Consider the following 26,513-nt stretch of genomic DNA (forward strand, 5'->3'; position numbering starts at 1 on the left):
TGTAATTAAAACACAATTTGCACACACACGCACACACAAAAAACCACAGGGTTCAATATTTTCAATTAAAGCCATGTTGTGGCCAATCTGAACTCATTTAGTAAAATTAATACCAACATTTCACATATTAGTAAACAAGTACATGATCCATTAGCAATCAAGTTAAATGTTTCATTCTAGCACAAATTTTCTCTTACAGAAATACTTGTTGACCAGGTACAACATTTTTTAAATCAAAATAACTTTAAAAAATTAATCTTATACTAAAAAAACCCAACACTACACATTTTTAAAAATTAGTTGAAAATAGGGCAGTGATAAAGGGAAAGTGATTGAATCAGGCCCTGCTGGTGTGGCTCAGTGGATGGAGCATCATCCCAAGCACCAAGAGGTCACCAGTTTGATTCCCGGTCTGGCACATGCCTGGGTTTCCGGGTCTGTTCCCAGTAGGGGTGTGCAGGAGGCAGCTAACCAATGTTTCTTTCTCATCAATGTTTTCTCTCTCTCTCTCTCTCTCTCTCTCTCTCTCTCTCTCTCTCTCTCTCTCCCCTTCCTCTCTCTAATCTAAAATCAATAAAAACATACTTAAAAATTTTTAAACCAATCAGGTTTAACACTAGATTTTAATTAATTGATACTCCCACTAACTATCTTAGTATGGAATCTGATATGGAAAAATAATTCTAAAGCAGAAAGAATAATATTGATATTAGTACATGGCTAAAATATATTATACTATTAATATGTACAACTATTTTTAATCTATATTTCCTTTTTCCATGATGTTCCATCAACACTAAAAAATACTACCTTCTTTTATAGACAATGGAAACAAAAAACCTTTCATAATTTTTTTTTAATATACCAAGTCTTTTCAACAAACAAAGCTGTCTTTATGATGAGCAAGAAGCAACCCAAATGAGCTCAATGAAAGGATTCAACTCTAAAATTCATGTTAAATTAAAATAGTACATGGGTAGTGACAGAAGTAGAAGGGTAGCTGGTGATCAAAAGTGCTTAAATATTCAAATACAAAGAGCTCTCACAAACAAAACATATGAAGTGCGGGTATAAAATATATCACTTAAAGTTACTAAAAATTAAATATATAATTTTAATTCTATATACATTTTCCCACACCTTTTGCACTTATATTTTTTGTAAAAAGAAAGAAAAAGACAGGTTAGAAAAAGGTGAAATGTAACATAGCTGTCAATTATCTATTTTTATTTTTTCATATTTTTATTTTAATATTAATATAAATGACTACTCATTTAATGGTATTACATATATAGATAACACATCTTTGGCCATATTATGATATATATAAGAATTCAAGCTATTTTCTTTTTGAAAATAGAAATCCTCAAGTATATTTGCAACTATTTTGGATTGGCTGTCAGGAAAAATATGGCACAGTACAGCCAGGCAGTAAAAATAAAATAAAAACTTTAAAAAGGTTCTAAAATTGCCTCTTTTGGGGTCTAGTACAAACCACTCATCTGTGTCTTGGTTTTCTCAAACAAAAAATAGCTTCCTTATCAAATATTTACAAATAAATGATAATTAAGCATTTAAGAGGATCTTTGAACCTATTAGAAATACTTTAGACCATCTTTCTATAGCTAATTTTTGAATAAAAAACAGATATGATAGCAGTCATTAAGATGGGGGATGGCTAAAATTTTAGATTAAGATAAGAACTTAAAATATCCCAGTCACAATTATACATGCTGATCACAAAACTGATCTTCAGAGACCATTTTCAGAAATAAAAAGGCTAAACAATGTCTTTTGATGTCTTATTTCAATGCTCTTTAAAACTATTCATATGATGTGTGTTGCCAGCAAAAACTGCAATTTGAGTAAGTATAGAATTATTCATCAAAAATATAAAGTTTAAATGTCTTTGCACAAAACTCCAAAAAAAACGAAAGATAAATAAATATGTCACACATGTGTAACTTACCGTATGATAGCCTCTAGGCAGCGGCGGTTTGCCCACAGGATAAGGATCCACAGTGTCAATAATTGTTTGCCGTTCACCTTTCTGGTTAATTTTTCTAAATCTCCTCCGAGACTGTCGATGAGAAGCCTGACGCTGGAAATATTCTTCATTTTCATCCATATAGTCCACCTGAAGAAAAAAAAGCCAAAAACATTTCATTTCTTCAAACATGATATTCTAAATCAAGATGAAATGCAGAATAAAACGTACAAGTAGTCCGCATTCATTCATTTTGCAAAGACATTTGTAGCCAAACTATCTAAACAGATTCTTAAGTGTTTTGGAACGTCACTGGAACGGATCGGTTTTGAGTAACTTTTCTTTTACAAAGAGGCATTTTCAGTTCCACTTAGGGACAATATGGGTAATTCTTGAATTTCCTGTGCTTTGAAAAGGAAAGATATTTTCAGTTAGTCTTTGTACTGATCTAGTAGTGGAAGAACTCACAGGATATATTACCACACATTATGAAAGCAACTGCCCCATTGTCAACTAAAGCACAAAAACGCTGATGGATATGAGGAAATCTGTAAAAAAAACCCCAAATCCAAAATGACTGAAAGAGGACTGCTGGCAGAATGGCTTTGGTAGATTCCCTAAGGGTTCCTCTTCCTACTTTCATTCTGTGGATTCAGTTTCTTTTTTTATAAATAGTGTTGTTTAAGAAAAATCCTTATTTCAAACATTTCAGAAACTCTGGTGAATGGACTAATAGAGAATATGCTATATTAAGTTAATCCTCATCATATTGATATAATGAAATGTGATTACTCACTATAGAGGCATATTTCGATGCTAAAGCTGTTGTCATACTGGCAACCCTGGTAGTTTGTATACTATCAGCAAGTATAAAATTCTCAAGGAAATGTTGAAGCTCAAAAAGCCTTCAGAGAAACCCCAAAATAGCACTAATGGAGGCCAAAATTTCTAGGAAGTATCTAAAATCTTTTCAAGATCTGTTCCAGCAAGGTTCTATTTATCTGCCTACGTTTTTTTTTTCAATCCTAAATCTTTAGTCACCACCATGCCACTTTCTCACTTAAGAGTAAATTTTGTGAAATTTTACCAAAAGTGTTCACTAGCTTTGACAAGGAAGTTCTCATTTCTGATGGAATTTTCCTGCATCATAGGGAAAAACCCTATTATTGTCTCTAAAAATAGAGTGGTAGTCTACCAAATACTTTATTAAATGTGAATTAAAAACTTCCATCATAATCTATATTAGGCCACCATTTATCTTATCAGGTTTTCCTGGTGAAGGATGCTGGATGAGGAATAATAGGATTATCATGTCAAATGAATGTCTACACTGAGAGTTCCTTCCCTATCCTATTTTAGTTGCTGATTTTTTTAAAAAAAGGGATACATAGTATGCTACTTTAAAATCACTTTTATATAGTAAAGAAGAATGTGACAGGTGTTTTGTAAAGCATCAAAAAATGTTGCTGCCCTGGCCAGCCTAGTTCAGTTGGTTGGGTGTTGTCCCATTCACCACAAGGTTGCTGGTTCGATTCCTGGTCAGGGCACATGCCTGGGTTGCAGGCTCAATCCTGGGTAGGGAGTGTGCAAGAGGCAGGCAATCAATGATCTGCTCTCACTTCGATATTTCTCCCTCTCCCTTGCTCTCTAAGAAATCAATGAAAAATATTTTTAAAAAACATTACTAATATCTATTTAGCATTATTATTATGTATATGACTTACCTAAATATAGTTTTTAAATCACACAGTTCAGCTAATAAGAGATAAAGATTTTGATAGACTGTTTAACCAGCAAACTAGTACCCCATTTTTATTTCAATTAGTTTAAAAAATTGAAGTGATTTCCTTATGGTAATTGTTGTCTGAATACATATCACTGTGATTCATTTTAAGTATCTTACTCACTTTGATCAATACTTGGAGAGCTAAAATCCTATAATTCAAAGATTCTCCCCAAATTTTAATTACATGGTATTATCACAGATTGATTTACAAAGTTCAAGCAGCAAACATTTAGGCATGTGTGCCCTTTAAACTTTCTATCTTTTTCATTTAATCGAATCCTATAATTAATTATGATTATGAACTCAAATTTATACGTTATACAATAAATAAATCCACACTTATAAAATATGTAATACACTATTATCAGTGGTTTGTGAAAGTACTTTAATTGTATAACTTTTTTAAGGGGGGAAGAATGCCTTAAGGAGTAGTCTTACCACAATCATTTCAGAAGGCTCTAAAACAATGCATTCACAGCCACGCCTAAAGCTTCCTGCAGAACGCTTGCCAAAACTAGAAAGAAAGAAAAAAAAAGATTTAAAAATATAAAATTTAAGCCAAACCTCAAGATTAATAAATACTAAAAACAATACAAGAAATACACACTGGAGAAAGAGTAATTATCTTTAATCATTATTTACACAGAATGACAAGGAACAATTCAAATTGTTAAATTGCAGACACATACAGGGTGTCCCAAAAAATGTATTCACACTTTAATAGCCGATAGCTCAAATTTTTTTTTTAAATATATTTTATTGATTTTTTACAGAGAGGAAGGGAGAGAGATAGAGAGAGATAGAAACATCGATAAGAGAGAAACAGCGATCAGCCGCCTCCTGCACATCTCCTATTGGGGATGTGCCCGCAACCCAGGTACATGCCCTTAACCGGAATAGAACCTGGGACCCTTCAGTCCGCAGGCTGACGCTCTATCCACTGAGCCAAACCGGTTTCGGCAGCTCAAATTTTTTTTAAATGACACTTTTAAAAATATATATTCTTATTGATTTGGGGGAGAAAGGGAGAAGGAGACAAAGACAGAAACAGCAATGAGAAGGAAGCATTGATCAGCTGCCTCCTGCACACCCCCTACTGGGGATTGAGTCCACAACCTAGGCATGTACCCTGACCAGGAATCGAACCGTGACCTCCTGGTTCATAGGTCAGTGCTCAACCACTTAGCCACACTAGTCAGACTGATAGCTCAATTTTGAAATTGAAATGTATTTTAATAAACACTGCCTTATAGAGGAATCAAGATAGTGGCATAATAAACACGGTACTCACATCCTCCCATAACCACGTCAAAATTACAACTATAATACAGAGCAACCATTATTCAGAACTGCCTGAAATCTGGCTGAATGGAAGCCTTACAACTAGAGAATTAAAGAATTGAGACTGGTAGGAGGGGTGGAGGGGTAGAATGGCTGGTCTGACACCCACGTGTGGCGTGTTTTTAATCGGGAGGGATAGCATGGCTGAGAAGGCCTCCCCTGAGGAGCAAGGAAGGTGTGTCTGCCCCATACCAGACCCCTAGCCCAGGGTTCCAGAGCTGGTAAGAGAAGTCCTGTAAGTTTGGGCTGTAAAAGCCAGCAGGGACTGTAGTTGAGTGACACAGAGGCAGCCAGAGACCCAGGCAGTTCCTCTTAAAGTGCTCGTGCACAGACCTAACTTAGATTCACTCCCTCTGAGCTCCAGCACTGGATCCAGGGACATACAGGGAGTAACAAAATTATCTGACATCAGGGCGGAAACAGGGGGGCAACTTTCTTCCAGACGAAAGTGCTGGCAGAGAGGTCACTGTTCCTCTGCTGAGACCCTCCTCCACTTCCCAGAGCTGACTGGCAGGCACCATATTTGAGTCTCCATCAACCTGGCCCACACTATTTGCAGCCCCACCCAAGCTGTTTGCAGTGTCTTTTTCATATGAATGGCCCATCCTGGATCAGGCTTCAGACTTTCCTAAAAGCTCTCAAACAAGTAGGAGCTGAACTCAGCATGCCCCATACCTCTAGATAACTGGCCCCAGACCTGGCACTTGCAGCACCTTGCCAAGGTTCACAGCTTGGCCTCTCCTGGGCCCTAGCCCAATACAAGTAGCTGCCATCTTCAGATCGCTCTATAGCTGGTGCTGGGTGGCGCCTGGCAAGGCACAGGCAGTGGCTGACTTTGTACTTCCCGGGAGGCTGCAGAGCAAGTGCACCTGGTGAACAGCTTCATACCATAGAGCAGTGGTCGGCAAACAGCAGCTCATGAGCCACATGCGGCTCTTTGGCCCCTTGAGTGTGGCTCTTCCACAAAATACCACACGCAGGCGTGCACGTACAGTGAGATTGAAACTTCATGGCCCATTCGCAGAAGTTGGTTTTCAGAAAGGAGATAGACGAAACAAGTATACAAGATGAGTGTGGATGGAGAGTTGGAAGGGGTCGACCTCAGCGAACGTACCTCAGTCAGATTGAGGACATTTTTAGCAAAGGCCAGCTTAGGAGTACCCTAATGAAGTTAATAACAATGTACCTACCTATATAGTTTAAGTTTAAAAAATTTGGGTCTCAAAAGAAATTTCAATCGTTGTACTGTTGATATTTCGCTCTGTTGACTAGTGAGTTTGCCGACCACTGCCATAGCCGATTACAACTCTACCACATCCACTAGCAACACACTCCAGGGATGGAATTGGTGAGCACCAAAGCCCCACTGAAGCAAGTCCTACTCCATGGGGTCAGCTCCTACACAGCAGCTCTTCACCTGTAGTTACAGCTGGTCCTCAAAGCCAATTGGCTAGGGGGTCAAGTCCTCCCAGTGACGCTAACAACAATCAAGGCTCAACTACAACAAGCCAGTGCACATAGGGGCACTCCCAGAATGCCCAGCTCAGGTGACTGGAGAGGCTGAGCCACTGGGCCCTACAGGACACCTACTACATTAGGCCACTCTACCAATTTCAGAAGACATAGCAGCTCTACCTAAAACATAGCAACAAACACAGGGAAGCAGCCAAAATGTGAAGACAAAGAAACATGTCACAAATGAAAGCAGAAGAAATCCCCAGAAAAAGAACTAAATGAAATGGGAGCAAGAAAATTACTAGATACAGAGTTCAAAACAATAGTTAAGAATTAAGGAAATTAGTGAAAACGTCAACAACATAAAAGGACCAGTCAGAAATGAAGGATACACTAACTGAAATAAAGAATAATTCACAGGAAACCAACAGTAGAGTAGAGGACACTGAGAATCAAATCAGTGATTTAGAATTTAGGAATCAAAAAACACCCAATCAGAAGATCAAAAAGAAAAAAGAATCCAAAAATATGAAGACAGTGTAAGGAGCCTCTGGGACAACTTCAAGCATACCAACATTCACATCATGGCGGTGCTGGAAGGAGAAGAGAGAGAGAAAGAAATTAAAAATCTGTATGAAGAAATAATGACAGAAAACTTCCCATCTGGTAAAAGAAATAGAACTACAAGTCCAGGAAGTGCAGAGGGTTCCACACAAGAGGAACCAAAGAGGCCTATACCAAAACACATCATAATTAAAATGCCAAAGGTTAAAGACAAGAAAGAATCTGAAAAAGCCGCAAGAGAAAAGCAGTTAGTTACCTACAAGGAGCACCCATACAAATGTCAGCTGATTTCTCAACAGAAACTTTGCAGGCCAGAAGAGAATAGCAAGAAATATTCAAAGTAATGAAAGCCAAGGACCTACAACCAAGATTACTCTACCCAGCAAAGCTATCATTTAGAATTGAAGGTCAGAACTTCACAGACAAAAAAAAAGCTAAGGAGTGCATCACCACCAAACCAATATTACATGAGAGCACTGAATCCTAACCACCAGACCACCAGGGAACCTCAAACCAGTATTACATTAATTATTGAAGGGTCTTCTCAATAAGAAGAAGAGAAAAATAAAAAAGGATAAAAGATATGAACAATAAAATGGCAATAAATACATATCTATCAACAATTGAAACCTAAAAATTAAAATAAACAAACAAGGAATCTAATGAACAAAATAAACTGATTTGAATAAAATAGAACCAGAGGCATGGAAACACAGAACAGACTGTAGAATCTCAGAGAGAAGAGGGGGTGGGATGGGAAGAAATTAACCAAAGAACTTATATTCATATATGCATTACCCATGGATACAGACAATAGGGTGGTGAAGGGGTCTGGGGTAGGGATCCAGGTGCAGGAAGGCAATGAGGGGGAGAGGGGCAAGGGGATGGACATTTGTAATACTCAACAATAAAGATTTTTAAAAATTAGATTAAATTAAAAAATAAACCCTGTCTTTATAATTATTCAGAGTATATATATACATTTTTGGGGGGATACCCTATATTTATCTGGAAAATTCCAGCACAATACTTTCAAATTAATAATGTAAGTAAAAGAGAATCAGTAAAAAATATGTTCCAAGTTAGGCTGTTTTAAATCATTCCCAGTTAGGCAAAGCTTTAGAATATTATAATAGGAATGGGAATAGAATCAATGGCAAATTATGAAAAATCCAAAAAAAAAAATAGAGTGTATGTAATTCTCTTCTATAACTTAAGAGGCTTGGGTTAAAATTTCTTTCACCTAAAAAGTGTATTTACTTCTCTAAAATTTCAAATCAATTTATGCTTAAATTTTTTAGAAAACGGTATTCAACTTAAACTCTTTTTCCTTAGTATGGAAGCAATGAAGTGGCTATGCATATTAACTGCCCTTTCTTCCTGAAAACTTTGCGCTAGTGCACTCAGACAGAGCACCTTTGCGCTACCTGTGAGAACCCCCATCTTAACACCAGAGCAGACGGATTCCCTCTGACCTAGCTTTGAGGACTAAAACCATGAGGAGACGATCCTGCCAAGCTCGGTAATCCTGACTTGCTCTACTATTGCACCTCCCGTCCCTGCCATTCACTACTCCCGAATTCCTCCCTCCCCTCCAGTCAACACTTTAGTAGCCATTTTTAATAAACTATCCTTGAGAAAAATATTAAAAACATGAGAAAAACTTCGTCTAAAGAACTATTTTATCAAGCAATTTTTCCAAGTTAGACATTTTGAGTGATTCCTATGGATATTCTTGTTCTGTTTGCAATCCTCTTTATAAATGGTGACACTTAATGCATCAAACTTTATGGTGAAAAAGTCATGTAAGATGAATAAAACAGGAGAGTCAATATTTCACTGTATCATTGTGATCTCTAGCCAATGTGACCATTCTCATATTCTGTATTTTACTCATTACTGAGATTATCAGGTTAGAGTAGGCCCTAACTTAGTCCTTCCCTGCTCCAACATCTCTTCTATGAAAATCAAAAACAGAATCATACTTAGCATATCCGAAAAATTCTTTTTTAAAATATCTATATACATCTAGCCATACATACTCAAACACACAAATATCCCTTGGTGTCACTGTCAGAAACAGACTATTAGTCCCATCAAATGCACTCCTTTTTGTTATTACGTCTTATAAGAAACTACGCAAAGTGATCTACAGATTCAATGCAATCCCTATTAAAGTTCCAAAAGCCTTTTTTGCAGGATGGAAATGCCGATCTCCAGGTTCATATGGAACTGCAAGAGGTCCTAATTAGCCAAAGAATTTTGAAAAAGAACAAAGTCAGAGGCCTCAAACTTCTTGATTTTGAAATTTACTGCAAAGCTGCAGTAATTCAAACAGTGCGGTATTGGCACAAGGACAGACAAAATGAAATAAAATTAAAAGTCTGCGAATAAATCCATATATCTATGCCAATGAATTTTGATAAAGGTGAGACGTTCATTCAACAAGGGGGAAAAAAGCTTCTTTTCCTTTTTTTGCTAATCCTCACTTAAGGATACTTTCTCCATTGATTTCCAGAGAGAGTAGAAGGGAGGGGGAGAGACAGAGAGAGAGACATCAATTCGTTGAGCCCTGACCAGCCCTTGACCAGAATCAAACCCAAGACCTCTCAGTCCGAGGGCCAGTGCTTTAACCACTGAACAAACCAGCTAAGGTAAGAAAAATGTCTTCAACAATGTATGAGACAACTGTATCTGCACATAAAGTTGGACTCCTATCTCTTACCATAAACAAAAATTAACTCAAAATGGATCACTTACCTAAATAAAAGAGCCCAAACCTTAAAACCCTTAGAAAAAAAACAAACATAAGGATAAATACACTGGTGACCTTGGATTTGACAATGGATTCTTAGACATGACACAAAAAGCAAAGAAAAAATAGATAAACTGAACTTCAAACTTAAAAAACTTCTGTCTATAAAAAGAACATTATCAAGAAACTGAAAGGACCATCTAAAAAAAAGGGAGAAAATATTTGCAAATAATATATCAGAGGAGGGTTTAATGTCCTGAATATATAAAGAACTCCTAGCACTCAACAACAAAAAGACAACCCAATTAAAAAGTGGGCAAAGAACTTGAATAAGACAATACACAACTAGCAAATAGGAATATGAAAAGTTGAGTCCTGGCTATGTGGCTCAGTTGGTTGGAGTGTCATTCCATATACCAAAAGGTGGTGGGTTCAATTCTTGGTCAGGGCACATACCAAGGTTGTGGGTTCAACCTGAGGTCGGGCCCAGTTGGATCAATATTTCTCTCTCACATCTCTTTCTCTAAAAATCAATAATTTACAAAAAATGAAATGTTGAATAGAAACAGACTCACAGACACAGAGAATAGACTGATGGTGGTGAGAAGAGAGGAGAATTGCGGGGGGTTGGGTGTAAAGGGATTAAGAAGTACTAACTGGTACTTAGAAAATAGTCACAGAGATGTAAAGTACAACATAGGAAATATAGTCAATAATACTGTAATAACTATGTGTAGTGCCAGGTGTACTTGAAATATTGGGGGGTCACTTTGTAAAGTATATGATTGTCTATTACAACATATATTTAATGTGAACTGTCATTGAAAAATAAAAATTTTAAGAAAGAACATGAAAATTTCAACATCCTTAGTCATTAAGGAAAAGCAAATCCAAACCACAATGAGATACTATTTCACAACTGATGATAGAGGTAAATGAGATATTAGAATGGCTATCAATTAAAAACATAATAACCAGTGATAAAGAGAATGCAAATAAATTATAACACTTCAACTTTGCTGGTGGGAGTATAAAGTGGTGTAGTCACTGTGGAAAACAGTTTGGCACTTCCTCTAAAAGTTGAACATAGAATTACCATTAAGATCCCTCAAGTCCACTGCTACATAAATAATAAAATACTGACAATAGGATAGCAAACAGATATTTGCACACCAATATTCATTGCAGCATTATTCACAATAGCCAAAAAGTAGAAACAATTCAAGGGTCTATCAACAGATGAATGTATTAACGAAGTGTGAGATATATATACATAGATATGTATATATACAATGGAATATTAGCCACAAAGTGGACTGGAGTTCTGACACATGCTACAACATGGATAAGCCTTGAAAGCACTATGCTAATTGCAATAAGCCAGTCACAAAAGGACAAATACTTTATGATTATAGTCATATGGAATATCTAGAATAGACAAGTTCATAAAGAAAGACAGTAGCCTGGCTAGTATGACTCAATGGGTGAGCGTTGACCCATGAACCAGGAAATCATGGTTCGACTCCTGGTCGGCCAGGGTCCATGCCCAGGTTGCAAGTTCCATCTCTGGTCAGGGAGCGTTCGGGAGGCAACCAATTGATATTTCTCTCACCTCTCTCTCTCTCTCAAATCAATAAACATATCCTTGGTGAGGATTAAGAAAACAACAACACTAAAATCTCCTCCCAGGGGTGGTGATTTTAAGTGATTTTAAAAGACCAACTTACCAAGAGAATTTTTGTTTGTATTAATGGCTCTGGGTTTCTTAGCAAAATTTCAGGACTTGAATAAGAAAAATTTGAAACTCCACTTTAACCAAAGAACAGCAAACCTTTGGGGACAGAGGAAGAGTTAAGTGTGTGACTGAATTATACCACTGATAAACCTGGGACCAAGCTCTTTTGTACATTAATTAAGCAATGAAGTAATAGAAGTTGTAGTTCAAATAACTAGGAAGAGATGAGAAAAACTAAACAAATATTACTGAAATATTTTACATCAAAGTTATGAAGACAGTCATTTTTCTGTTACCCAGCATTAATCTCATTTTATCCTTGACCATAAATTAGAGGCCACCCTCACCTTCACCCTATCTCTACATATATGAGGAAACAGAGAGAAAATTTTGCTTCCTAGTCCTCTTCCAAATAATCATTGGATACATTATACAATCAATATAAACTCTGTAATCAATACAGAGCTTAAAAGAAACTCACTAAATATAGTCCCTATTCTTTTTTTAAAAAAATATCTTTTTATTGATTGCAGAGGAAGGAACAGGGAGAGAGAGATGAAACATCAATGATGAGAATCTTTGATCCGCTGCTCCTGCATGGCCCCTATGGGGATCGCGTCCACAACACGGGCCTGTGCCCTGACCATGAATCAAACCATTCCTAGGTCACAGCTAACCACTGACACATTGCTGGGCTAGTCCTTATTCGTAAGTAGTTTGTATTCTGTGGAAGATAAGTACATAAGAAGCTCATATAACAGGCAGAACAGTTAGCATCATAAGTTTAATAAAAACAATGCCATATTTTCTCCTACAATTGTATCACAAAGCCAAAATGAATTTATAAAATCTCAAAATTGAGAAAAAACTTTAAAAATTATATAGTAAAATGTCTTTCTGCATTCTGTCCTTCCGTTTTACAGCTCAAATTATGCCATCATCTGATGTGCTACTCAAAGGTCCTAAAACATTCTGCTCTTAGAAAAAGGCCTCCAGTGATTATAATGTTTCCTATTCTTCCCATGAGAACTGCCCGTCCGGTTCAATTCTCATTTCACAACTGGAGAAACTAAGCCAACCTACCTAAAAGCCTTAGGTTAAATCAGATGCCCGCAATGCCAGACTCTGTAAGCGCAGGCGTCTGCTCTTGGTCTTGCCCTTTCTCTTGCTTTCTTCTATAGCCCTTTTCTACATTCAATAACGTAAACTCTAGTCTTTGAAGCTCCACACTTATGAGGAGTAATTCCAGGGCTGGTAATTGGTGCTGTGTGGGTAAATGTAGTGACCACATTTACCCAAACAGCACCAACGCAATGACAAGTGGGGAACAGGGCTCTGCTGGATGGTGGATTCTCAGAGGTTGGCTAGGCTCGTACACTAGCTAGTTGAGTGAAAAACAGAAATCAGCTTTTGGAATTTAGAAGGCAATTCAAATGCAGCAAAAGTACAAATGACCACCAAGAACCTGAGGGTTACCCTGGACTCGTCAAAGATCTGGGTGCCAAATCTATAAAAGCCTAGCCTGTTCGGCAGCTGCTGCCAGAACTTCAACCAGAAGAACATCTGCTTCTTTGAAATGCCACTCATAATACCACATACCAAGATAAACAAAGATATTTTTAAAGTTTAAACTCCTTAATTTTTAAAGTGACATAGCTTCTTTTTTAACCTTGAATTAAAATATTTTTTCAAATTAATTGCAGTCTTCTAGTCATTTCAGTCCTTCTATATGTGCATACTTATCTACTGTACAAGACACAAATATAAATACACACATATGAATAATTGTCTTTCAAAAACAAGCAAGATGTAGGTAACAGTTACTAATGAGACTTGGCCTATTAGGAAAGTGGTTTGAAAGACCTGGCATAAAAACCTATTAGCCCTTTCTATATTAGATACTAGCCTTTCATAAGAGGCTATAAAATCAGAGAGAGAGAAGATAGGGTGAGACAGAGAAGTATGGTATATGTATTTAAGAATGCTGACCGTCTTCTGATTCTGGACTGCATGAACATTTAATTATTACAGACTATTTTAAATCCTTCTAAATTGTTCTGTGTAAATACACTGTGAAGCCTGCCTCTCAACTATTTAACCTCAATGTATTTCAGAGTGCCCTTATAATCTTACATTAAACAACCAAAAGTGACAACTAAAAGTGATGCAGATTCACTCTGGTCCAATCTATTGGTTCTCTGAGATATTAAAAGAAAACAACAAAAACAACCTCACAGCAAATGATTAATGCAAAGACCACTTGCAGGATAAAAAGCAGAGTATTCCTAAATGCTCAGATGTCCTTAGCACAACTAATTTAGGAATTGTTCCTCAAAAAACAGTTTAACAATCCGGATTCGCATTCCCATTACATTAAACTTTTTGCTAAACTTTTTGTATAGTACACAATAAGAATTACAAATTGCTCCTAAAATTGAAGTTCAATATTTTCAGAGGTAGAAAAATGAATGACTTTATAATATCTAAAATGTGCAGAGGAAAGAACCGAATAGCCTCATAAACATTCTTTCAAGTTCAAGGCACACAACAAGAAAGCACAAATGTTTGATAATATAAAGTCTTACCTAGTTCTCATAGATACCCATAGGTAATGACACACCACACAGGGTGCTGCAGGCTCTTGCTCTGGTCAGGCCATCCTGTTCTAAGTTTCTGTGACCACATGTTCCCCACCCAAGTTGACTCAAGAGCACTTTCTACCAACGTGAGTTTCTACGAAAGGCAGTCGCTGAGCACAGAAGCCTCTTCTATCGGGTCTCTTTGTATGGGCCTCCACATTCTTGTTGTGCGTCAGAACTGCCCCGTGGAATGCAATGCTCAGTACTGGAATGTAAACTTATTCATGCCAGGCTATACCCCGTGGGGGAACACACAGCAACCGTACTGAGATTATACTGGCAGGCAAGCCTAATGCAGAGAATGATTAAAAATGTAGTGCTCTCGATATAAATGGTTCCTACTTTCATTTCTAGGAAATGATAAGCAGTTAACTAAATTTAAAATCTGATCAAATGACTGTAACGATGCTCCTAAACCAAAAATCTATGTATTTATTTTGGGCTTACAAAAAATATTCACAACATTGTCTTTAGATAGCAGAGGAGCAATTAACTTTAAGAAAAAAAAAAATCTAACAAGAAACTGCTGATGCCATTAATTCTATTCTCAAAAATCAGTAGAATATACCAGAATAAATTTTAATAGAAGTATAAGTGGAAAGTGGTTTGAAAGAGAGTGTAAAACTGCATTTAATCTTTTTTAATATTTTATCCTCACTCATTTGTTCAACAACAAAAAAAGGAAATAACAGCTATTTAAAACAAAAACATATACAACACCAAGCACACATTTGAGTTGTGTGTGTAAATTACAAGCTGTTTATAAAGCATGGCCTTTAACAGGCTCCTATTTCAGTAGTAACTACTGGGGAAAACTAAGCATACAATTAAGCTTCCCTAAATCTGTCTCAAGGCTCATTTAGAAATATTTTAACAATCATCACCCTGTACAAATTAACGGAGGTTTGTTCCCTCTGCTCAGTGAATCTCAACATTCAACCTTTGCTTATAAAAACAGAGCACACGGGAAAAAATTACAAGCGAGGGCCTCATAGCTGTGTTTTCCCCCTCTGTTCAAGTCTCGGTAGCCTGCTGTCTATTTAACTACAAAAGTACTAAACATTTGATATTTATGCTAGTAACATTTTAATTGCTTAAAAAAAAAAAAAATCTAACCTGCACTGTCTTCAATAGTATCTTTGAAGCAATGGCACTGCCACCTTCCATGAGCTCTTTTCTCTGCAGCAATGAGCACTCCCCATTTCCCAGTGTATTTTCTCTCAGTGAGTCCACGCGGCGGCTGGAGCTTGAGCAGAGAGCCAACATTCCTTCTGACGGCTAATTTCCTGCTTCGATGACCCACCCACCCCTCCTGGCTGCCGTTATGTGTCACGCATGTTGTATGGGCACTGTTTCCGCATACCAGCGTCATGACCTCAGCGGCTGCCTGACAGACGCTCTTTATCAATTTCTATTAATTCATTATCTACTCTCTTGTAAGTCAAGGGCAAGTCGGAAAATCTGCAATGTCTGCTCTCCTATGAGTCTTCAAGGTCAAACCCTTAGATGTGCTCTGCAGTGCAATTTTGTTATTAAAATTTACTCAAGCTGTGCTACACACATTGCTCTCCACCAAAGGAATGCTGAATTGTATACCTGGCTTGAGGGATTATCATGGAAAAGACCAGCATAAATTTATATCAAAACAACATGGGAAAAGTTGCAAGAAGCTGCTTTGCCTCTCGTCTTTCCATTCAAGAGTAAAAAGGTGGATCTTACCTCACAGCTGTGCTGGGGTGAAGAGAGCAAGCAGTTTTTCTCTCTTGCCACAATTTAAACCAGCAAAGGACAGTGGTGTAATGAGGACTACACTTTGGTGGTGTCTAAGTCCTCGTGACCACACTGCGAGAGAACAGCTCAGCTAAATTGATCTGCTGCTATCAGTCTACACAATGGCACAAACAGGTCTCTGCTGATCACAGTGCTTTGTACGCAGATGGCAGCCGATCAGTTTGTATAAAAGTTATGGTCCATAACAGCTTTCCCCTTCAGCATGTAGACACACGCCTTTTCCAAAAATGCCTTTGTTAAATGTTCACTTTGCATTGTGCACAGGTCATTGCGTATGTGCGGATGAGACAAAGAAGCTTAGCTCTAAAGTATTATCTAAAAATGACCAAAAAGATCTATGTAACTTGTCAATGAGAAAAAATGGTAGATGAATTCAAATGAATTGTTGAGGTTAGCCCTAAATCAGAAAGAACCTGAACTGATCTCAAGAATCAAACAAGATCTCAAGAATGCCAACCATGTCTGATATTCTTTAAAGTCATATGAATGGCACCAAAACCCAGCCACCAGCCTCTCAAAAACTTGGCATAGGCCATAAGAGAAGTTGAAATAATAGGCATGTCTTTCTAAGGGTGAACCTGAATAATTAAGTCTACTTGAGTAATATTGCATTCACAAAATTTGTAAGTTAAAAAAAACAAACACACTTCCAAGAAAGGAAAAGTATAAACTCACACATATATATATATATATATAATTTCTTACAAAGATATCAAGTAACAAATGTCAATTTATTTAAAGCATCTGAATGAAACATGGACATTACTCACAAGCCATACTTATCTTGTTTCATTTTGTTTTGTAGGGTAGTTGTTTTGTAGGTAATTTTTCCTTCTAATTCTACCACTACGTAACACTGGTATATTGTTTAACCTCTGCTACAGATCTTCCCTTATAGACTGAGGTAGTAAAAACCTACTAATTATCATAAAAAATAAAATACTTAGGAATAAATTTGATAAAGGGTGTGCATGACTTGTACATTAAGAACTACAAAGCACTTCTAATCTTGCAAAAGGAAATTATATAAGACAAATAAATTATGAGATATACCAGGCTCATGGTTTGGAGGGCTCAATATTGTAAAAATAGTAAACCTTCCCAGTGCAATTCCAATCAAATCCTAACAACATTTGGCAATGACGGACTGATTTTAAAATTAAAGGCTAAGATATAGAAAAGTTAAAACAATTTTTATGAAGAACAAAGATGGGGATGTAACTACATAATTTCAAAAGTTACTATAAAGTAACACAAATGAAGACAATGTGGTATAAGTATGACATATGGTGCAATTTAGAACAGAAGATTCCAGAAACAGACCTAAACAACTATGGTCAATTGATTTTTAGCAAATGTACTCAGGCACATTAATAAATATTATTTTCAATAAATGGTCCTGAAACAACTAAATATCTGTATGTAAAAACATAAACCTTAACCCTTAACTTATACATGAAATTAAATCAAAACGGATATCATACCTAAATGAAAAATCTAAAACTACTAAATTTCTAGAAAAACATGAGAAAGCCTTTGACATAAGGTTATGAAAAAATTTCTTAAACAGGACACCAAAAGTACAAACTATATAAGAAAATATTAACATAATGGACCTTCTTTAAGATGCAAAGTTTTTACTTTTAAAAGGTATAATAAAGAAAAAGGCAGAGAAGGATCCAAGATGGGGAAGGAGGTGGAAGTTACACTCACCTCCTCCCAGAACCAAACGATAATTACAACTAAAATATAGAGCAATCAACCTGAATAACCAACTGGAGACTAGGTGGACAGAAATCTTATAATCAAGAATTTAGAGAAGAAGCCACATCAAGATTGGTAAGCAGGGCAAAGGTGAAAAGGCCCCGCACCCACATGCTGGGCTTTCAAGCCCAGAGCACCAGAGCTGGAAATAGGTGTCCACATTACATCTGGTCATGAGAATCAGCAAGTATTCTGTCCATTAGGGAGAGATGGGAGTCTTCTAGAAACCCAGGCCCCCTCTTAGAGGACTCCAGCAGCGGGAGGGCCACTCAGAGCAAACTGAAGTCATGTGAGGAGAGAGAGTGGAGTGTGTGGCTTGGAGAGAGCACTAAAGGGACAGCCCCCAGAGTTCCTGTGCTGAGTCTCCCAAACTGCACACAGAAGCCATGTTTCCTGGGACAAGCACTCCCCTCCCTGTGGCATCAGCCTGGGGAAATGCAATAGCCCAACTCCCTCTCCTTGTGCCTCACCCTGCCGGGCTCATGCCCTGCGGAAGAGTCAGCTGCCTGGCCCATGGAGTAGAGGTCCAAGTGGCTCAGGGTGTCAGTAACTGAGGGCTATTGCTCTGGGCGAGAGCTAGCCCTCCCAGCCTAGTGCCTGACCAGTGCCTCCTGAAGGGAAAATCCATTACCCCACCCTCCCAATGCCCCACCCTGCCAAGACTGCACCCTACAGAATCGTCAGCAGCTGTGGCCAGCTTGGGCCTATGGTACAAACTTTCTAGGAGGCTACTGAGGAGGTTTGGACAGAATTGGGGAGAAAATGAACTGTTTATCTCTAGGGAAGGTGCCAATTTTCCCTCACACACCCGAACTGCACCCTGAAACTCTGCCCCGCCACAAAGGTTTGCAGTCACTCAGTGGGTGGTGGCTGGTAGTGGTGTGCCCATCGCATTAGTGATGTAGAAGACTAGGTAGCAGCCCGGCTGGTGTGGCTCAGTGGTTGAATGTCAACCTATGAACCAGGAGGTCACAGTTTGATTCCTGGTCAGGGCATATGCCCAGGTTGTGGGCTCGATCCCCATTGTGGGCTGTGCAGGAGGCAGATGATCAATGATTCTTTCTCATTATTGATGTTTCTCTCACTCTCCCCCTCTCCCTTCCTCGCCAAAATCAATAAAACTGTATTTTTTTAAAAAAAGAAAGAAAAAATAGAGGAACATAGTTATAAAGAATAAAATGGCAATAAATACATACTTATCAATAATTATTTTCAGTGTAAATAGATTAAGTGCTCCAATCAAAAGACATTGGGTAGCTGAATGGATAAGAATACAAGGCCTATATGTATACTTTCTACAATAGACCCATCTCAGAACAAAAGACTAAAAGTAAGAAGATGGAAACAGATATTTCATGTAATTTAAAAAATAAAAAAAGAACAGCCACAGTGACTCAGTGGTTGAGTGTCAACGTGTGAACCAGGAGGTCACGGTTCGATTCCCAGTCAGGGCACATGCCTGGGTTGCAGGCTTGATCCCCCAGTCGTGCAGGAGGCAGCCGATCAATGATTCTCTCTCATCACTGAAGTTCCCCTCCCCACCCCTCCCCTTCTCTCTCTCTCTCTCTCTCTCTCTCTCTCTCTCTCTCTCTCTCTCTCTTCCTTCCTGAAATCAATAAAGATGTACTGGGAGGGGAAAAAAGAAAAAGCTGGGGTAGCAAAATGTATATTAGACAAAATAGACTTTAAAGCAGACTTTGGTAAGAGACAAGGGACATTATATAATTGCCGGGGTCCAACCCCAGCAGGTCCAGGGGTCCCCAAAGGTGTGGACGGAGTCGGCGAAGAAGGAATGACACGGAGACAGCATTCAGTTGATCAGCAGCCTAGCCAGGATCTCTAGCCAGGATCTCCAGCCAAGTTCTGGTCTCGATCTCCAGAGAGGTTCTGCTTCAGATCTCCAGCCAGGTTCTGTGTCCATGTTCTCTTGCTAGGTTCTCCAGCCAGGTTCTGTCCAGGTTCTCCAGCCAGGTTCAGTCACCAGGTTCTAGTCAGGTTCTCTTGCCCATTTCTGTAGTCAGGTTCAGTCCAGGATCTTTTGCCATGTTCTCTCCAGCGAAGTTCTTCTGTCTCTAGTTCTGTGTAGGTTCTGTGCCTAGGTTCTGTCTCTCCTGGTTCTGTATTCTAAGTTCTGAGTCTTGCTGTCTTATTACATCTGTATTTATACCAGTTGATTCAATCCTATCAATCTCTATTACAAAGGTTAGGGCGTTTCTTATCTCCATTCCAGGGAGTAAAGATTATGTAGCTTAAGCATGATTGTTCGTAAAGTGATTAATTACCCACCTGGCACTAGTTAAGAGGTTTTATTCCCTCCCTAACTTCAGGGGAAAATCCCTACCTGGGGAAACAACCTTTCTCAGAGACCTTGGTTAAAACACATAGTGCCAAGAAGGTGAGCAAACATATTAAGAACAGTATGCCATATAAGCCAGGTCCTTTGAAACAGCAAGCATGGACCGGCTCCCAGCATATAATGATAAAGGAATCAATCAAACAAGAATATATAGCCCTTATAAACAATTATGAATCTAAACTAGGAGGCACCAAAATGTATAAAGCAAATCTTGATGGACATAAATGAGAGATTTTAATACTCCATAGATGTTAATGGATAGATCTAGACAGAAAAGCAACAAGGAAACAGCAGTCTTAACACACTAGACAAGATAGATTTAATTGATATTTTTCAGAGCATTTCACCCCAAAGCACCAGAATATACATTCTTTTCAAGTGCACATAGAACATTTTCTAGGATACTAGACCACATGTTAAGACATAAAATAAATCTCGATAAATTTAAAAAGACTGAAATCATATCAGGTATCTTCTCCAACCACAGTGCTATGAAACTAGAAATCAATTATAAGAAAAAAAGCAAACTGAAAAACACAGAGACACATGGAGGATAAATAACATGTTACTAAACAATGAATGGGTTAACAATGAGATCAAGGGAAAAATCAAAAGACACCTTGAGACAAATGAAAATGAAACCACAAAACACAAAATCTATGGAGCACAGTGAAAGCACTCCTGAGAGGAAAATACATAGCACCGCAGGCCTACCCCAAGAAAGAAACAAACAAAATGTCAAATAAACAATCTCCCCTTTCACCTAAACGAACTAGAAAAAGAACAAACGAAGCCCAAGTGAGTAGAAGGAAGGAAATAATAAAGATCAGACAGGAGATAAATGAAATACTCTAAAAAGATAATACAAAAGATCACCGAATCCACGAACTGGTTCTTTGCAAAGATCAACAAGATTGCTAAACCTTTAACCAGATTCATCAAAAAACAAAGAGATACAAAATAAATAAAATCAGAAATAAAAGTAACAACTGACACCACAGAAATACAAAGGGTTATAAGAAAATATGAACAACTATATGCCAACATATTGGAAAATCTCGAAGAAATGGATTAATTCTTAGAAATATGCAATCTTCTAAAACTGAATCAAGAAGAAACAGAAATTCTGAACAGACTGATTACAACTAACAAAACTGAAGTAGTAATCAAAAAACTTCCAACAAACAAAAGTCCTGAGCCAGGTGGATCCATGGGTAAATTTAGCAAACACTCCAAAGAATTAGCATCTATCCTTCTCAAACTACTCCAAAAAAATTCAAGAGGAAAGAACACTCCCAAGCTTTTTCGTTAAATATATATTTTTATTGATTTCAGAGAGGAAGAGAGAGGAGAGAGAGAAACATCAATGATGAGAGAGAATCACTGATCGGCTGCCTCCTGCACATCCCACACTGGGGATCAAGCTCGCAATCTGGGCATATGCCCCCAGGAATTGAACCGTGACCTCCTGGTTCATTGGTCGATGCTCAACCACTGAGCCACACAAGCTGGGCTCCTAAGCTCATTTTAAGAGACCAGCATTATCTTGATTATGAAACCAGATCAAGACACTACAAAGAATGAAAATTATAGGTCAATATCCCTGATGAACAGATGCAAAAATCCTCAACAAAATATTAGCAAACCAAATCAGCAATATCTTTAGCCCCAATGATGATTCCATACACAAAATTCATTACATGTAAAGATTTTTTAAAATTCACTTAAATGGGATAATGATTATAAAAACCTAAAGGTCCTATTCACAGAAACTCCTATTTCTGTATTTCCTAAATTATATAACAAGTTAAAATTTAAGATCAGTTGACAGAGTGGTAAACTGAAATGGCCTCAAGATTTCTAATAACAATTATTATTTCATACCACAAATCCATCATGGCAGAAGAAGACCTCTGAGATATATATATATGAATCCTGGAATACATATGATTTACACTGATGAAATGAAATACTTTCAACTTAAATATTTCCTTAAATATTTCCTATTTGTAAAACTGAATTAAGTATAAATACTTAATGATGGTTTTCTAAATTCACCTAAATAAATCAAAACATAATTTTATTTTTTACTTTTTATTAAATTTATTGGGTGAAATTGGTTAATAAAATTATATAGGTTTCAGGTATACAATTCTATAATACATCATGTGTATATTATATTGTGTGCTCATCCAAAGAACAATTTTAAAAAAATAGAAAAGTACTTGAAAGATTTTGAGCAATGCCCTAATATTTTATGTATATAACAATATTCAATTAAGTAACAATAAAGTTATCTTTTTATAAATTCAATTTTTAAAAAATTATACTTTACATTCGATATTATTTTGGGTTATTTTCAGATGTACAGCATAGTGGTTAGACAACTGTCATATACTTTACAAAGTGATCCCCTTGATATTTCCAGTAGCCACCTGGCACCATTCATAGTTATTACAATAATATTGATTATATTTCCTATGCTGTACTTTATATCACCATGATTATTCTTTAACTATCAATCTGTACTGCTCAATCTCTTCACCTTTTTCACCCAGTCCTGCACGCCCCTTACTGGGGACCGAACCCGCAACCCAGGCATGTGCCCTGACCAGGAATTGAACCATGACCTCCTGGTTCATAGGTCAACACTCAACCACTGAGCCACGCAGGCTAAGCTATGACAAAGTTATCTTAATGAAACTAACACACTAGGAAGTTTATAGTTATTAAATAAAAATAAGTCATCAATAAAAAAATAAATTTAATTGCAAAAACACCTAACCCCTATGAAACCATAAACGTGTGGCAAAAGTCAGAAATATCTAAGGAAACCCATAACTTTTAACATGTTACCAGCCGTGGGCAAACTACGGCCCGCGGGCCAGATCCGGCCCGTTTGAAATGAATAAAACTAAAAAAAAAAAAAAAGACCATACCCTTTTATGTAATGATGTTTACTTTGAATTTATATTAGTTCACACAAACACTCCATCCATGCTTTTGTTCCGGCCCTCTGGTCCAGTTTAAGAACCCATTGTGGCCCTCGAGTCAAAAAGTTTGCCCACCCCTGTGTTAGACTTATAGTTCATATTCTAATCAGTAATAAATATTAAGCAGATAGTTTTAAAACCCACATTATATTTAAATTTTAACACAAGAAAGAAATTATATGCATGCCTAAGCTATTATTTTACATTATTTATTTCAACTATTTTTACTCTTCAAGCACTATTAAACATTTTTCAGTACATCCAAAAAATAGTCAGATAGATAATATAGAATAAATTTATTTTCTTTAACATTCAAATATATAACTTTGTTGGCTTTAACATATATTTAATTATATATAAATATATTTATACAATTTCTATATGTGTATATATAATTTAATTCATGATACAAATAAAAAAGAGGATCCCTGAACTATGACTAATTGGAAATTTTAATTTTATAAAGACATTCTGATTTCACCACATATAATTTCCTTCACATATCAATCTTTCTCTTAACAATATCTTTCCTTTTGTTATTTTGTTAGTGTTCTCAGTACTAAAGTGTGCTTCTTTAAACAAAAACAAATTTAGTTGCTATATATGTAAGAGACTTTGAATTCATAGGGTAAGACAGTAATTCACACATCCCTCCAACCCACCCTGACCCCAAAATAACTGGCACAAGCAAGGGTTGTGAATTCCTTTACACCTAACAGCAGATAAGCAATTCCAACATTTTACTGAGAAATACAATACTGTATTTCACTGACACACACATCAGACTTTAAAACCTTTACGAAATATAAAATTTACTTCTGCAAGAGAAATCCAAACATCACTGCAAATAAGGATTTCTAGGGTGAACTCACATACTCATTTACACCAAGGATTATCAAAAACAGATTCCCTTACTGGAGACCTCAAGCATAAGATGACCTGAGATACCACATCAACTACACACACAAAAACAGCAGAGTCCCTCTCTGTAAGGCTATGTACTTACTGTTGAGACACTACCAAAGCCAGTATTCCAAGGACTACGAAAGCTTGCATCTATACGTACAGCACATCTGTGAAATTGTAGTTATAGCAACCAAATTCCCAACTTGATCCAGCAATTGAACTCCCTCTCCAGAGAACAGTTTTGCTCTGTGCATCAGGTATCACATCAGAATATGATTTAAAAGGGCAGGGGTGGTCTTTAAAAAATGCTTAAAAATCACGTTAGCTTTCCAGGATGAAGACGTTTCAAACTGGAGCAGAAAGTACAACTAATCCCCAAAGGAGGAACATTTTAGTATACTTCATTTTATCATTTACATATTTAACTCTACTCCTTTAATTTACTAGAGACCTATCTTATCTAAAATTTAACACAGACTATATTTATGTCAAGTGCAACTAAACTCTCCCTTTAATACATCAACTCTAGTCAAACCAAGTTCACAGGTTTCATAATCTTACTTGCCTTACTTGGAACTCTTTCCCAGCATGTCCTTAAAAATCTTTCATATATATCTTTACCTCATGTGTCATGGGAATACCTGGACTTGAGTCAACTTTAGGTAGGACAAGTAGGAATTATGGATGATGCAAGACCTGAAGGAGTGTGGCTAAGCTCATAAAGTGTGAGCCTAGGACTAAGGAGACGAATGATCCGGAGATTTTAAAAAAAGGCAATTAAACTAAGAGAACGTGAGGGAAAACTAAAGAGCAAGTGTAACAGAGGCTACTGGTTGCCTACTCCAACACCCATTCTCCTCTTTCTCCTTAGAAGGGTATTTTTATATTACTATTTTTAGTGGAGCACATTGCATCTCGGAATAAAACACATGTTACATGTCTCAGGCTCCTGGGTGGCCTGAATTTGTACACTACATTCTGGACAATGAGCTATAAAAAGGGATGTTTCAAAAAATGCGATTTGGGTGGAAGTTAAGTTTTTTCTCTTCCGCCTTTCCTCCTACTTCTGGCTTCCACCGCAGACACCCTAGCTGGAGGTGGGTAGTCATCCTGTGCTATGAACCCACGACCTGAAGATGGAAGCTATGAGCTGGCGGAAATATGGAAGGAAGCCTGTAAACATTTCATACTGTGGAGCCACCAGACCATCCTGGACCAACTACCTTCAGGGTTCTTTTACATGAGAGAACAATTAGCTCCTGCTATGTCTATGCAACCAAAACTAGCTGTAATTGATACAGTAAGCAAAATGATATCCAACAATATGCCAACTGCCCTTCCCCCCTCTCTGCACTCCTGCACAGATGGACTGGTCGCAGCTTCTCATGAACTGTCCCCAGCTTCTCATGAACTGTCCCCAGACTCCTTCGTCCATTATGTTGCAGCCTCATTCTCTTCCCTGATTCTTCTTCTCTCCATTAACCTGACATCCAATAAATCATGGACTACCATGTAATTATTTCTAAAAGGGAATGTGTTAGCATAAGTCATCTGAGCTCATTATACAAGGGATCAACAAGAAAATGTCTGTGCTTTTTAACAATCACATGGTGACACTATGGAGGATTGAAGGCATATGAGGAGCTACTTAAATAAAGCAGGTGACACCTGAACAAAGGCAGCGGAGTGTGGATTCAGACAGTTGATCTAATCCATACTGTCATGTCTAACTCTGAAATGTTATTTACTAAAAAAAACCCAAAAATTGTCAGGGGACAAAAGTGAGGTCAGAACTGAGACTCACAGACATTTCTACAGTAAGTGACAAGCAGGTTATTTAAGTCATTAGAGATAGGAACAGCAGGTGGTCACGCAGAATTGCAGGCATTTGTTGCATCCCAGATATGTATCTAGAGTGCAAGGGACCTGGAGCAAATTCACATAGAGATATACCCACATACACCCTTAACCCTTACCCCCTTCTCTCCCTTTAGTGTTTGCAACAGGCAAAGTACAAACTCCAGCAACACCCAACCACCCACCTTCTCCATGCTTGCCCCTAAACAGCTGAAATTTGATAGGAAAAAAGAAGAAAAAATAAATAAATCTATGACCACAAATATCAAGTGGGCACTCGGCATTACCTTTGTTTCACAACTTCTCTCTCTCTTTCAAACTCCTTAATACCCACCACTGAACTCCCAAATATACGGCCCTACGCCTTTTATCCTAAACCTGTGTGAAAAGGGGGATGCTCTTTCACTCTTTCCAAAGCTAACAGCTCTCCACCTTGTGGGTTTCATCCACACCTGCAATGACCTCCGCTCGTTCCTATCATATCTACTTTTCTTAAATCTGCTCTCCGTCAACATACAAATGCGCACTAGCATCTTCTCATTGTAAAGAAACAAATCCCTCTTGACTTCACAGCTCCCAGCCAC

At 37.5% G+C, this 26,513-nt stretch overlaps 1 protein-coding gene across 15 annotated transcripts in view; it reads right to left on the bottom strand.

Annotated features, from left to right (window-relative positions):
• Positions 1-26,513, bottom strand: part of RAPGEF2 (Rap guanine nucleotide exchange factor 2) — a 237,367-nt gene that overhangs the window by 106,537 nt on the left and 104,317 nt on the right. For 14 of the 15 annotated variants that reach the window (XM_036314807.1, XM_036314803.1, XM_036314808.1 and 11 more), the window contains 2 exons: positions 4,212-4,287; positions 1,970-2,137 (listed from right to left, as the gene is read on the bottom strand). In XM_036314807.1, coding sequence (XP_036170700.1) covers positions 1,970-2,137; positions 4,212-4,287 — 244 coding nt within the window. Of the gene's footprint in view, positions 1-1,969; positions 2,138-4,211; positions 4,288-11,615; positions 11,720-26,513 lie in introns of all 15 variants that reach the window. The other variant, XM_036314812.1, reaches the window with a different exon arrangement.

The sequence above is a fragment of the Myotis myotis genome, unplaced genomic scaffold (genome assembly GCF_014108235.1).
Source record: "Myotis myotis isolate mMyoMyo1 unplaced genomic scaffold, mMyoMyo1.p scaffold_m19_p_6, whole genome shotgun sequence".
In the NCBI taxonomy this organism is placed as follows: domain Eukaryota; kingdom Metazoa; phylum Chordata; class Mammalia; order Chiroptera; family Vespertilionidae; genus Myotis; species Myotis myotis.